Source organism: Salvelinus fontinalis, chromosome 30 (genome assembly GCF_029448725.1).
Source record: "Salvelinus fontinalis isolate EN_2023a chromosome 30, ASM2944872v1, whole genome shotgun sequence".
Taxonomy (NCBI): Eukaryota; Metazoa; Chordata; class Actinopteri; order Salmoniformes; family Salmonidae; genus Salvelinus; species Salvelinus fontinalis.
The window spans coordinates 4,128,333-4,143,749 of record NC_074694.1 but is presented as its reverse complement, the minus strand read 5'-3'; the positions used below and the strand labels follow the sequence as shown (position 1 = coordinate 4,143,749).

At 49.2% G+C, this 15,417-nt stretch overlaps 1 protein-coding gene across 1 annotated transcript in view; it reads right to left on the bottom strand.

The window, feature by feature from the left end:
- The window catches only part of LOC129828547 (serine palmitoyltransferase 3-like), a 138,487-nt gene that overhangs the window by 7,306 nt on the left and 115,764 nt on the right, over positions 1–15,417 (bottom strand). The window contains exons 9-10 of the mRNA XM_055889570.1: positions 14,995–15,121; positions 12,665–12,800 (exon numbers count right to left, since the gene is read on the bottom strand). Of these exons, the coding sequence (XP_055745545.1) occupies positions 12,665–12,800; positions 14,995–15,121 (263 nt within the window). The remainder of the gene's footprint in view (positions 1–12,664; positions 12,801–14,994; positions 15,122–15,417) is intronic.

Sequence of the window (15,417 nt, the reverse complement as noted above, 5' to 3'; positions counted from 1 at the left end):
CCAGAGAAGACATTAACCCCAGGTTGTCCACCAGGGTCTAGGACCAGAGAAGATATTAACCCCAGGTTGTCCACCAGGGTCGAGGACCAGAGAAGATATTAACCCCAGGTTGTCCATCAGGGTCTAGGACCAGAGAAGATATTAACCCCAGGTTGTCCATCAGGGTCTAGGACCAGAGAAGATATTAACCCCAGGTTGTCCACCAGGGTCTAGGACCAGAGAAGATATTAACCCCAGGTTGTCCACCAGGGTCGAGGACCAGAGAAGATATTAACCCCAGGTTGTCCACCAGGGTCTAGGACCAGAGAAGATATTAACCCCAGGTTGTCCACCAGGGTCCAGAGACCAGAGAAGATATTAACCCCAGGTTGTCCACCAGGGTCTAGGTCCAGAGAAGATATTAACCCCAGGTTGTCCACCAGGGTCTAGGTCCAGAGAAGATATTAACCCCAGGTTGTCCATCAGGGTCTAGGACCAGAGAAGATATTAACCCCAGGTTGTCCACCAGGGTCTAGGACCAGAGAAGATATTAACCCCAGGTTGTCCACCAGGGTCTAGGACCAGAGAAGATATTAACCCCAGGTTGTCCACCAGGGTCTAGGACCAGAGAAGATATTAACCCCAGGTTGTCCATCAGGGTCTAGGACCAGAGAAGATATTAACCCCAGGTTGTCCACCAGGGTCTAGGACCAGAGAAGATATTAACCCCAGGTTGTCCACCAGGGTCTAGGACCAGAGAAGATATTAACCCCAGGTTGTCCACCAGGGTCTAGGACCAGAGAAGATATTAACCCCAGGTTGTCCACCAGGGTCTAGGACCAGAGAAGATATTAACCCCAGGTTGTCCACCAGGGTCTAGGATCAGAGAAGATATTAACCCCAGGTTGTCCACCAGGGTCTAGGACCAGAGAAGATATTAACCCCAGGTTGTCCACCAGGGTCTAGGACCAGAGAAGATATTAACCCCAGGTTGACCACCAGGGTCTAGGACCAGAGAAGATATTAACCCCAGGTTGTCCACCAGGGTCTAGGACCAGAGAAGATATTAACCCCAGGTTGTCCACCAGGGTCTAGGACCAGAGAAGATATTAACCCCAGGTTGTCCACCAGGGTCTAGGACCAGAGAAGATATTAACCCCAGGTTGTCCAGAGAAGGACCAGAGACCAGAGAAGACATTAACCCCAGGTTGTCCACCAGGGTCTAACCTGTTGGGGATGGGGGCGCTGTTTAGACTATTTATGCTAATTTGGCTAATTTTTGAAACGGCTTCCCACAAAATCCTTGATCGTACAATATGCATATTATTATTATTATTGGATAGAAAACAGTCTATAGTTTCTATAGGAGTTGAAATTTTGTCTCTAAGTGGAACAGAGCCCATTCTACAGCAATTTCCCTGACATGGAGTCAGATTTGAGAAATGTTGGCCACTCTTCTGAAGTCAGTTAAAAGGGCACTGTCGTTGCTATGACTATACGGACACTTCTTACGTCTTCCCCTGGATGCCTTTACGTGATGACGATTCCAATGGGGTCGATTGCGCGTTCACAGGCCCCACAAATGAAAAAACCCTGAAGCTAGTCATTCTTTTGGAGCTGCGTCATGCGCCTAGAGGACACCGGCCCGCACCTGTTCCAAGCATTAGTGAAGGGGGTAATATTACTCGGGTCATGTTTCTACTCGTTATGGGAGTTAAAAACATCATAAGGTAGTTAATTTAAAGCGTTTTATAGCAATTTATATCCGTTTAGTGCGATTTTGGGACATTTATTTTTGCAACGATGTGAAAAGTTGGGCATGCTTTTCAGTTCATCCCGAACGCAGTAGGCATTTCCACATGGCAAGAGGACAGCTTTCCACCAAAAGACGATTTCTCCCAAGAAAGGATCCTTTGCCCAAGATACTGATGGAAGAACAGCTCAAGGTAGGACATTTTTATTATGATAAATCGTGTTTCTGTCGAAACATTTTAGTGGCTTAGGACGCCATGTTTTTTGACGTAGCTTCGCTTGGCGCAAACTGTATTGAAAAGTAAGGATAAATTAAAAAATGTAATAACGCAATTGTATTAAGAATTAAATTGTCTATCAATCCCTGTCCACCCTATATTTTTTAGTCACGTTTATGAGTATTTATGTATAAGAGTAGATCACTGTCTAAGTGGCGCAAGGACTTTTTCTTTACCAGCTTGTCTACATTTCACATTGTCTAACCATGATTTTGGTGGCTAAATATAAACATTTTCGATCAAACTGTATATGCATGTTGTAATGTGATGTTACAGGAGTGTCATCGGAAGAATTCTGAGAAGGTTAGTGAAAAAATTAATATCTTTTGGCGATGTTGACTTTTATCGCTCACTTTGGCTAGAATCAATGCTGGGCTGCTAATTGCTATGTGCTAAGCTAATATAACGATTTATTGTGTTTTCGCTGTAAGACACTTAGAAAATCTGAAATATTGTCTGTATTCACAGGATCTGTGTCTTTCGATTCGTGTATGCTGTGTATTTTTACGAAATGTTTGATGATTAGTAGTTAGGTAAACACGTTGCTCATTGTAATTATTCTAGTCCATTTGTGACGGTGGGTGCAATTGTAAACTATGCCATTTACCTGAAATATGCACTTTTTTCTAACAAAACCTATCCCATACCATAAATATGTTATCAGACTGTCATCTAATGAGTTTTTTTGTTGGTTAGGGGCCATAAATATCTTAGTTTAGCCGAATTGGTGATGGCTACTGGTGTTGGTGGACAAATAAAAGATGGTGGATTATGCTAATGTGTTTTTAGGTAATAGATGTACATCTTTACATATTGTGTCTTCCCTGTAAAACATTTAAAAAATCGGAAATGTTGACTGGATTCACAAGATCTGTGTCTTTCATTAGCTGTATTGGACTTTAATGTGTGAAAGTTAAATATTTAAAAAAAATATTTTTTTTGAATTTCGCGGCACTGGTTTTTCAGTGGGGGGGGGGGGGTGTGCCGCTAGCGCCACGCTGATCCTAGACAGGTTAAGACCAGAGAAGATATTAACCCCAGGTTGTCCACCAGGGTCTAGGACCAGAGAAGATATTAACCCCAGGTTGTCCACCAGGGTCTAGGACCAGAGAAGATATTAACCCCAGGTTGTCCAGAGAAGGACCAGAGACCAGAGAAGACATTAACCCCAGGTTGTCCACCAGGGTCTAAGACCAGAGAAGATATTAACCCCAGGTTGTCCATCAGGGTCGAGGACCAGAGAAGATATTAACCCCAGGTTGTCCAGAGAAGGACCAGAGACCAGAGAAGATATTAACCCCAGGTTGTCCACCAGGGTCTAGGACCAGAGAAGATATTAACCCCAGGTTGTCCATCAGGGTCTAGGACCAGAGAAGATATTAACCCCAGGTTGTCCATCAGGGTCTAGGACCAGAGAAGATATTAACCCCAGGTTGACCACCAGGGTCTAGGACCAGAGAAGATATTAACCCCAGGTTGTCCATCAGGGTCTAGGACCAGAGAAGATATTAACCCCAGGTTGTCCATCAGGGTCTAGGACCAGAGAAGATATTAACCCCAGGTTGTCCACCAGGGTCTAGGACCAGAGAAGATATTAACCCCAGGTTGTCCATCAGGGTCTAGGACCAGAGAAGATATTAACCCCAGGTTGTCCATCAGGGTCTCGGACCAGAGAAGATATTAACCCCAGGTTGTCCACCAGGGTCTAGGACCAGAGAAGATATTAACCCCAGGTTGTCCACCAGGGTCTAGGACCAGAGAAGATATTAACCCCAGGTTGTCCAGAGAAGGACCAGAGAAGACATTAACCCCAGGTTGTCCACCAGGGTCTAGGACCAGAGAAGATATTAACCCCAGGTTGTCCACCAGGGTCTAGGACCAGAGAAGATATTAACCCCAGGTTGTCCACCAGGGTCTAGGACCAGAGAAGATATTAACCCCAGGTTGTCCACCAGGGTCTAGGACCAGAGAAGATATTAACCCCAGGTTGTCCACCAGGGTCGAGGACCAGAGAAGACATTAACCCCAGGTTGTCCATCAGGGTCTAGGACCAGAGAAGATATTAACCCCAGGTTGTCCACCAGGGTCGAGGACCAGAGAAGATATTAACCCCAGGTTGTCCACCAGGGTCTAGGACCAGAGAAGATATTAACCCCAGGTTGTCCATCAGGGTCTAGGACCAGAGAAGATATTAACCCCAGGTTGTCCACCAGGGTCTAGGACCAGAGAAGATATTAACCCCAGGTTGTCCACCAGGGTCTAGGACCAGAGAAGATATTAACCCCAGGTTGTCCACCAGGGTCGAGGACCAGAGAAGATATTAACCCCAGGTTGTCCACCAGGGTCTAAGACCAGAGAAGACATTAACCCCAGGTTGTCCATCAGGGTCTAGGACCAGAGAAGATATTAACCCCAGGTTGTCCACCAGGGTCTAGGACCAGAGAAGATATTAACCCCAGGTTGTCCACCAGGGTCTAGGATCAGAGAAGATATTAACCCCAGGTTGTCCACCAGGGTCTAGGACCAGAGAAGATATTAACCCCAGGTTGTCCAGAGAAGGACCAGAGAAGATATTAACCCCTGGTTGTCCACCAGGGTCTAGGACCAGAGAAGATATTAACCCCAGGTTGGCCACCAGGGTCTAGGACCAGAGAAGATATTAACCCCAGGTTGTCCACCAGGGTCTAGGACCAGAGAAGATATTAACCCCAGGTTGTCCACCAGGGTCTAGGACCAGAGAAGATATTAACCCCAGGTTGTCCACCAGGGTCGAGGACCAGAGAAGATATTAACCCCAGGTTGTCCACCAGGGTCTAGGACCAGAGAAGATATTAACCCCAGGTTGTCCACCAGGGTCTAGGACCAGAGAAGATATTAACCCCAGGTTGTCCACCAGGGTCTAGGACCAGAGAAGATATTAACCCCAGGTTGTCCACCAGGGTCTAAGACCAGAGAAGACATTAACCCCAGGTTGTCCACCAGGGTCTAGGACCAGAGAAGATATTAACCCCAGGTTGTCCACCAGGGTCTAGGACCAGAGAAGACATTAACCCCAGGTTGTCCACCAGGGTCTAGGACCAGAGAAGATATTAACCCCAGGTTGTCCACCAGGGTCTAGGACCAGAGAAGATATTAACCCCAGGTTGTCTAGAGAAGGACCAGAGAAGATATTAACCCCAGGTTGTCCAGAGAAGGACCAGAGACCAGAGAAGATATTAACCCCAGGTTGTCCACCAGGGTCTAGGACCAGAGACCAGAGAAGATATTAACCCCAGGTTGTCCACCAGGGTCTAGGACCAGAGAAGATATTAACCCCAGGTTGTCCATCAGGGTCTAGGACCAGAGAAGATATTAACCCCAGGTTGTCCACCAGGGTCTAGGACCAGAGAAGACATTAACCCCAGGTTGTCCACCAGGGTCTAGGACCAGAGAAGATATTAACCCCAGGTTGTCCACCAGGGTCTAGGACCAGAGAAGATATTAACCCCAGGTTGTCCATCAGGGTCTAGGACCAGAGAAGATATTAACCCCAGGGTGTCCACCAGGGTCTAGGACCAGAGAAGATATTAACCCCAGGGTGTCCACCAGGGTCTAGGACCAGAGAAGATATTAACCCCAGGTTGTCCACCAGGGTCTAGGACCAGAGAAGATATTAACCCCAGGTTGTCCACCAGGGTCTAGGATCAGAGAAGATATTAACCTCAGGTTGTCCACCAGGGTCGAGGACCAGAGAAGACATTAACCCCAGGTTGTCCACCAGGGTCTAGGACCAGAGAAGATATTAACCCCAGGTTGTCCACCAGGGTCTAGGACCAGAGAAGATATTAACCCCAGGTTGTCCACCAGGGTCTAGGACCAGAGAAGATATTAACCCCAGGTTGTCCATCAGGGTCGAGGACCAGAGAAGATATTAACCCCAGGTTGTCCATCAGGGTCTAGGACCAGAGAAGATATTAACCCCAGGTTGTCCACCAGGGTCTAGGACCAGAGAAGATATTAACCCCAGGTTGTCCACCAGGGTCTAGGACCAGAGAAGATATTAACCCCAGGTTGTCCACCAGGGTCTAGGACCAGAGAAGATATTAACCCCAGGTTGTCCACCAGGGTCTAGGATCAGAGAAGATATTAACCCCAGGTTGTCCACCAGGGTCTAGGACCAGAGAAGATATTAACCCCAGGTTGTCCACCAGGGTCTAGGACCAGAGAAGATATTAACCCCAGGTTGTCCACCAGGGTCTAGGACCAGAGAAGATATTAACCCCAGGTTGTCCAGAGAAGGACCAGAGAAGATATTAACCCCAGGTTGTCCACCAGGGTCTAGGACCAGAGAAGATATTAACCCCAGGTTGTCCACCAGGGTCTAGGACCAGAGAAGATATTAACCCCAGGTTGTCCACCAGGGTCTAGGACCAGAGAAGACATTAACCCCAGGTTGTCCACCAGGGTCTAGGACCAGAGAAGATATTAACCCCAGGTTGTCCACCAGGGTCTAGGACCAGAGAAGATATTAACCCCAGGTTGTCCAGAGAAGGACCAGAGAAGATATTAACCCCAGGTTGTCCAGAGAAGGACCAGAGACCAGAGAAGATATTAACCCCAGGTTGTCCACCAGGGTCTAGGACCAGAGAAGATATTAACCCCAGGTTGTCCACCAGGGTCTAGGACCAGAGAAGATATTAACCCCAGGTTGTCCACCAGGGTCTAGGACCAGAGAAGATATTAACCCCAGGTTGTCCACCAGGGTCTAGGACCAGAGAAGATATTAACCCCAGGTTGTCCACCAGGGTCGAGGACCAGAGAAGATATTAACCCCAGGTTGTCCACCAGGGTCTAGGACCAGAGAAGATATTAACCCCAGGTTGTCCACCAGGGTCTAGGACCAGAGAAGATATTAACCCCAGGTTGTCCACCAGGGTCTAGGACCAGAGAAGATATTAACCCCAGGTTGTCCACCAGGGTCTAGGACCAGAGAAGATATTAACCCCAGGTTGTCCACCAGGGTCGAGGACCAGAGAAGACATTAACCCCAGGTTGTCCACCAGGGTCTAGGACCAGAGAAGACATTAACCCCAGGTTGTCCACCAGGGTCTAGGACCAGAGAAGATATTAACCCCAGGTTGTCCACCAGGGTCTAGGACCAGAGAAGATATTAACCCCAGGTTGTCCACCAGGGTCTAGGACCAGAGAAGATATTAACCCCAGGTTGTCCACCAGGGTCTAGGACCAGAGAAGATATTAACCCCAGGTTGTCCACCAGGGTCTAGGACCAGAGAAGATATTAACCCCAGGTTGTCCACCAGGGTCTAGGACCAGAGAAGATATTAACCCCAGGTTGTCCACCAGGGTCGAGGACCAGAGAAGATATTAACCCCAGGTTGTCCACCAGGGTCTAGGACCAGAGAAGATATTAACCCCAGGTTGTCCACCAGGGTCTAGGACCAGAGAAGATATTAACCCCAGGTTGTCCACCAGGGTCTAGGACCAGAGAAGATATTAACCCCAGGTTGTCCACCAGGGTCTAGGACCAGAGAAGATATTAACCCCAGGTTGTCCACCAGGGTCTAGTACCAGAGAAGATATTAACCCCAGGTTGTCCACCAGGGTCTAGGACCAGAGAAGACATTAACCCCAGGTTGTCCACCAGGGTCTAGGACCAGAGAAGATATTAACCCCAGGTTGTCCACCAGGGTCTAGGACCAGAGAAGATATTAACCCCAGGTTGTCCACCAGGGTCTAGGACCAGAGAAGATATTAACCCCAGGTTGTCCACCAGGGTCTAGGACCAGAGAAGATATTAACCCCAGGTTGTCCACCAGGGTCTAGGACCAGAGAAGATATTAACCCCAGGTTGTCCACCAGGGTCTAGGACCAGAGAAGATATTAACCCCAGGTTGTCCATCAGGGTCTAGGACCAGAGAAGATATTAACCCCAGGTTGTCCACCAGGTTCCAGCACCAGAGAAGATATTAACCCCAGGTTGTCCACCAGGGTCTAGGACCAGAGAAGATATTAACCCCAGGTTGTCCACCAGGGTCTAGGACCAGAGAAGATATTAACCCCAGGTTGTCCACCAGGGTCGAGGATCAGAGAAGATATTAACCCCAGGTTGTCCACCAGGGTCTAGGATCAGAGAAGATATTAACCCCAGGTTGTCCACCAGGGTCTAGGACCAGAGAAGATATTAACCCCAGGTTGTCCACCAGGGTCTAGGACCAGAGAAGATATTAACCCCAGGTTGTCCACCAGGGTCTAGGACCAGAGAAGATATTAACCCCAGGTTGTCCACCAGGGTCTAGGACCAGAGAAGATATTAACCCCAGGTTGTCCACCAGGGTCTAGGACCAGAGAAGATATTAACCCCAGGTTGTCCACCAGGGTCTAGGACCAGAGAAGATATTAACCCCAGGTTGTCCACCAGGGTCTAGGACCAGAGACCAGAGAAGATATTAACCCCAGGTTGTCCACCAGGGTCTAGGACCAGAGAAGATATTAACCCCAGGTTGTCCACCAGGGTCTAGGACCAGAGAAGATATTAACCCCAGGTTGTCCACCAGGGTCTAGGACCAGAGACCAGAGAAGATATTAACCCCAGGTTGTCCACCAGGGTCTAGGACCAGAGAAGATATTAACCCCAGGTTGTCCAGAGAAGGACCAGAGAAGATATTAACCCCAGGTTGTCCACCAGGGTCTAGGACCAGAGACCAGAGAAGATATTAACCCCAGGTTGTCCACCAGGGTCTAGGACCAGAGACCAGAGAAGATATTAACCCCAGGTTGTCCACCAGGGTCTAGGACCAGAGAAGATATTAACCCCAGGTTGTCCACCAGGGTCTAGGACCAGAGACCAGAGAAGATATTAACCCCAGGTTGTCCACCAGGGTCTAGGACCAGAGAAGATATTAACCCCAGGTTGACCACCAGGGTCTAGGACCAGAGAAGATATTAACCCCAGGTTGTCCACCAGGGTCTAGGACCAGAGAAGATATTAACCCCAGGTTGTCCACCAGGGTCTAGTACCAGAGAAGACATTAACCCCAGGTTGTCCACCAGGGTCTAGGACCAGAGAAGATATTAACCCCAGGTTGTCCACCAGGGTCTAGGACCAGAGAAGATATTAACCCCAGGTTGTCCAGAGAAGGACCAGAGAAGATATTAACCCCAGGTTGTCCAGAGAAGGACCAGAGACCAGAGAAGATATTAACCCCTGGTTGTCCACCAGGGTCGAGGACCAGAGAAGATATTAACCCCAGGTTGACCACCAGGGTCTAGGACCAGAGAAGATATTAACCCCAGGTTGTCCACCAGGGTCTAGGACCAGAGAAGATATTAACCCCAGGTTGTCCACCAGGGTCTAGGACCAGAGAAGATATTAACCCCAGGTTGTCCATCAGGGTCTAGGACCAGAGAAGATATTAACCCCAGGTTGTCCACCAGGGTCTAGGACCAGAGAAGATATTAACCCCAGGTTGTCCACCAGGGTCTAGGACCAGAGAAGATATTAACCCCAGGTTGTCCACCAGGGTCTAGGACCAGAGAAGATATTAACCCCAGGTTGTCCACCAGGGTCGAGGACCAGAGAAGATATTAACCCCAGGTTGTCCACCAGGGTCTAGGACCAGAGAAGATATTAACCCCAGGTTGTCCACCAGGGTCTAGGACCAGAGAAGATATTAACCCCAGGTTGTCCACCAGGGTCTAGGACCAGAGAAGATATTAACCCCAGGTTGTCCACCAGGGTCTAGGACCAGAGAAGATATTAACCCCAGGTTGTCCACCAGGGTCTAGGACCAGAGAAGATATTAACCCCAGGTTGTCCACCAGGGTCTAGGACCAGAGAAGATATTAACCCCAGGTTGACCACCAGGGTCTAGGACCAGAGAAGATATTAACCTCAGGTTGTCCACCAGGGTCGAGGACCAGAGAAGACATTAACCCCAGGTTGTCCACCAGGGTCTAGGACCAGAGAAGATATTAACCCCAGGTTGTCCACCAGGGTCTAGGACCAGAGAAGATATTAACCCCAGGTTGTCCACCAGGGTCTAGGACCAGAGAAGATATTAACCCCAGGTTGTCCAGAGAAGGACCAGAGAAGATATTAACCCCAGGTTGTCCAGAGAAGGACCAGAGACCAGAGAAGATATTAACCCCAGGTTGTCCACCAGGGTCTAGGACCAGAGAAGATATTAACCCCAGGTTGTCCACCAGGGTCTAGGACCAGAGAAGATATTAACCCCAGGTTGTCCACCAGGGTCTAGGACCAGAGAAGATATTAACCCCAGGTTGTCCACCAGGGTCTAGGACCAGAGAAGATATTAACCCCAGGTTGTCCACCAGGGTCTAGGTCCAGAGAAGATATTAACCCCAGGTTGTCCACCAGGGTCTAGGACCAGAGAAGATATTAACCCCAGGTTGTCCATCAGGGTCTAGGTCCAGAGAAGATATTAACCCCAGGTTGTCCACCAGGGTCTAGGACCAGAGAAGATATTAACCCCAGGTTGTCCACCAGGGTCGAGGACCAGAGAAGATATTAACCCCAGGTTGTCCACCAGGGTCGAGGACCAGAGAAGATATTAACCCCAGGTTGTCCACCAGGGTCTAGGACCAGAGAAGATATTAACCCCAGGTTGTCCACCAGGGTCTAGGACCAGAGAAGATATTAACCCCAGGTTGTCCACCAGGGTCTAGGACCAGAGAAGATATTAACCCCAGGTTGTCCAGAGAAGGACCAGAGAAGATATTAACCCCAGGTTGTCCACCAGGGTCTAGGACCAGAGAAGATATTAACCCCAGGTTGTCCAGAGAAGGACCAGAGAAGATATTAACCCCAGGTTGTCCAGAGAAGGACCAGAGAAGATATTAACCCCAGGTGTCCACCAGGGTCTAGGTCAGCAGCTGACCCACAGAGTGCATCACAGTAGAATAAAGTAAACCAGGTCTTCAAGCTGCTCACCAGGTTATCTTTGGCCGCGTCTGAAAGTCTCTGTACTGAATGAATAACGAGCCTCGCCTGGCCCATTTTATACTGCCTGATTCACTGAGCATCTGGACACATGTAACATCTGCTATCTGGCCCCAAACAGAGAGTACGCCGTGGCAGAATACCTGACCACCGTGGCAGAATACCTGACCACCGTGGCAGAATACCTGACCACCGGGGCAGAATACCTGAGCACCGGGGCAGAATACCTGAGCACCGGGGCAGAATACCTGAGCACCGTGGCAGAATACCTGACCACCGTGGCAGAATACCTGACCACCGTGTCAGAATACCTGACCACCGGGGCAGAATACCAGGGCACCGTGGCAGAATACCTGACCACCGTGGCAGAATACCTGAGCACCGTGGCAGAATACCTGAGCACCGTGGCAGAATACCTGACCACCGTGGCAGAATACCTGAGCACCGTGGCAGAATACCTGAGCACCGTGGCAGAATACCTGACCACCGTGGCAGAATACCTGACCACCGTGGCAGAATACCTGACCACTGTGGCAGAATACCTGACCACATACCTGACCACCGTGGCAGAATACCTGACCACCGGGGCAGAATACCTGACCACCGGGGCAGAATACCTGACCACCGGGGCAGAATACCTGACCACCGGGGCAGAATACCTGACCACCGTGGCAGAATACCTGACCACCGGGGCAGAATACCTGACCACCGGGGCAGAATACCTGACCACCGGGGCAGAATACCTGACCACCGGGGCAGAATACCTGACCACTGTGACTGAGCAAAACTGAAGGAAAGCTTTGACTATGTACAGACTCAGTGAGCATAGCCTTGCTATTGAGAAAGGCCGCTGTAGGCAGACATGGTTCTCAAGACAAGACAGACTATGTGCACATTGCCCACAAAATGAGGTGGAAACTGAGCTGCACTTCCTAACCTCCTGCCAAATGTATGACCATATCAGAGACACATATTTCCCTCAGATTACACAGACCCACAAAGAATTCAAAAACTAACCCAGTTTTGATAAACTCCCATATCTACTGGATGAAATACCACAGTGTGCCTCACAGCAGCAAGATTTGTGACCTGTTACCACAAGAAAAGGGCAACCAGTGAAGAACAAATTATCTGGAGACATTAAAACACGGTCAAACTCATCTTCAAAAGACAGACAATATTATCCTTTTAGCTTCTCAACTGGCCCCCCGGTAAAATGAGCCCCCTAGTCATGCTTTCAAAAACAGATTTGAAAAGGCGTATCACAATTTGTGAAAGTAACTTGATTCATTTAAACAGTGTGGACAGATAAAACGGGTAGCTGAATCCCGTTACCAAGGCAACAGTGGACCCGTTTTAAAACACATTCAGACGTTGACGTGGCCTCTGGACAGAAACCGTCACATTTTAACGTATCTGTAGCTGTACGTCAACAGAAGAAGAAGAACTATACCCATAAACAAAGGAAGCGGATTTATCCCGTAATTCTTCTCTGGGACAGGTGATTGGGTGACGGTTCCTTGTGAGACGCCCCCTAGTGGTAAGGGTTATAATATATCACCTCCATTCATTCCTTCACAATAAAATCATATATAAAAAGGTTCCATCTGGTAGTTACACTTTTCCTGTCATGTAGACCAGAAGGGTTAGAATCAGTGTCCCCGTCAAATAAACGTAACAAAGTAAAGTAACTTACACAACTTTTCCTGGCATGTAGAGCAGAATTGGGACCACAGGAGAATCATCGTTACCGTAGATGATGAAGCCCATCTCTTGAAGATGAGACCTGAAGTAGCGTGTGTTCTCTGCTAGCTGGTGCACCCTGGCCTGACCTAGAGAGACAAAGAGTGAGAGAGAAAGAAGAGAGAGAAAGAAGAGAGAGAAAGAAAGAGTGAGAGAGAGAGAGTATGGGGCTACGGGTGGGTTGTTGAACCCTGGGGCTAGGACTAGTGATGAGTGGTCCAACCCAGGTCTGGAGACAGAGTTAGTATGGGGCTAGGTCTAGTGATGAGGGGTCCAAACCAGGCCTGGAGACAGAGTTAGTATGGGGCTAGGACTTGTGATGAGTGGTCCAACCCAGGTCTGGAGACAGAGTTAGTATGGGGCTAGGACTAGTGATGAGGGGTCCAACCCAGGTCTGGAGACAGAGTTAGTATGGGGCTAGGACTAGTGATGAGGGGTCCAACCCAGGCCTGGAGACAGAGTTAGTATGGGGCTAGGACTAGTGATGAGGGGTCCAACCCAGGTCTGGAGACAGAGTTAGTATGGGGCTAGGACTAGTGATGAGGGGTCCAACCCAGGCCTGGAGACAGTTAGTATGGGGCTAGGACTAGTGATGAGGGGTCCAACCCAGGTCTGGAGACAGAGTCAGTATGGGGCTAGGACTTGTGATGAGTGGTCCAACCCAGGCCTGGAGACAGAGTTAGTATGGGGCTAGGACTAGTGATGAGTGGTCCAACCCAGGTCTGGAGACAGAGTTAGTATGGGGCTAGGACTAGTGATGAGGGGTCCAACCCAGGCCTGGAGACAGTTAGTATGGGGCTAGGACTAGTGATGAGTGGTCCAACCCAGGCCTGGAGACAAAGTTAGTATGGGGCTAGGACTAGTGATGAGGGGTCCAACCCAGGCCTGGAGACAAAGTTAGTTTGGGGCTAGGACTAGTGATGAGTGGTCCAACCCAGGCCTGGAGACAAAGTTAGTTTGGGGCTAGGACTAGTGATGAGTGGTCCAACCCAGGCCTGGAGACAAAGTTAGTTTGGGGCTAGGACTAGTGATGAGTGGTCCAACCCAGGCCTGGAGACAAAGTTAGTATGGGGCTAGGACTAGTGATGAGGGGTCCAACCCAGGCCTGGAGACAAAGTTAGTTTGGGGCTAGGACTAGTGATGAGTGGTCCAACCCAGGCCTGGAGACAAAGTTAGTATGGGGCTAGGACTAGTGATGAGGGGTCCAACCCAGGTCTGGAGACAGAGTTAGTATGGGGCTAGGACTAGTGATGAGGGGTCCAACCCAGGCCTGGAGACAGTTAGTATGGGGCTAGGACTAGTGATGAGGGGTCCAACCCAGGTCTGGAGACAGAGTCAGTATGGGGCTAGGACTTGTGATGAGTGGTCCAACCCAGGCCTGGAGACAGAGTTAGTATGGGGCTAGGACTAGTGATGAGTGGTCCAACCCAGGTCTGGAGACAGAGTTAGTATGGGGCTAGGACTAGTGATGAGGGGTCCAACCCAGGCCTGGAGACAGTTAGTATGGGGCTAGGACTAGTGATGAGTGGTCCAACCCAGGCCTGGAGACAAAGTTAGTATGGGGCTAGGACTAGTGATGAGGGGTCCAACCCAGGCCTGGAGACAAAGTTAGTTTGGGGCTAGGACTAGTGATGAGTGGTCCAACCCAGGCCTGGAGACAAAGTTAGTTTGGGGCTAGGACTAGTGATGAGTGGTCCAACCCAGGCCTGGAGACAAAGTTAGTTTGGGGCTAGGACTAGTGATGAGTGGTCCAACCCAGGCCTGGAGACAAAGTTAGTATGGGGCTAGGACTAGTGATGAGGGGTCCAACCCAGGCCTGGAGACAAAGTTAGTATGGGGCTAGGACTAGTGATGAAGGGTCCAACCCAGGCCTGGAGACAAAGTTAGTTTGGGGCTAGGACTCTCTCTCTCTTCCTCCTCTCTACTATGCAGCTGCTGCAGCCATATGGTTCTGATATGTCCGCCTGACGGACAGAGGACTTGGTGTACTACACACTCACATCTTGCCAAGATCAGAGACTCTCCCTCACAATGCACTGTATGTCACAGTTCCTGGACCCTGGAGGTACCTCTCTGTATGTCACAGTTCCTGGACCCTGGAGCTACCTCTCTGTATGTCACAGTTCCTGGATCCTGGAGGTACCTCTCTGTACGTCACAGTTCCTGGATCCTGGAGCTACCTCTCTGTACGTCACAGTTCCTGGACCCTGGCGCTACATCTCTGTACGTCACAGATCCTGGACCCTGGAGATACCTCTCTGGAGTAGAAGACATGTTGCTCACCCACGGTGGTTCCATCCAGTCCCATGATGCATTTCATGGCTCTGAGGATCTGCTCTGTGATGGGAGGAGACAAAGCAGAGGCGTAGACCGCACAGTGGGAGTGGCTACGCAGGTAGTCAACCAATTCCTGCAGAGAGAGAGAGATTGTAAATAAGAATTTGTTCTTAAATGACTTGCCTGGTTAAATAAATCAAATATAAAAAGACCAGAACTTCCATATCTACTGGGTGAAACACCACAGTGTGACATCACAGCAGCAAGAATTGTGACCTGTTGCCACAAGAAAAGGGCAACCAGTGAAGAACAAACACCATTGTAAATACAACCCATATTTATGCTTATTTATTTTCCCTTTTGTACTTTAACATTGCTACAACACTGTATATAGACATAATTATGACATTTGAAATGTCTCTGTTTGTT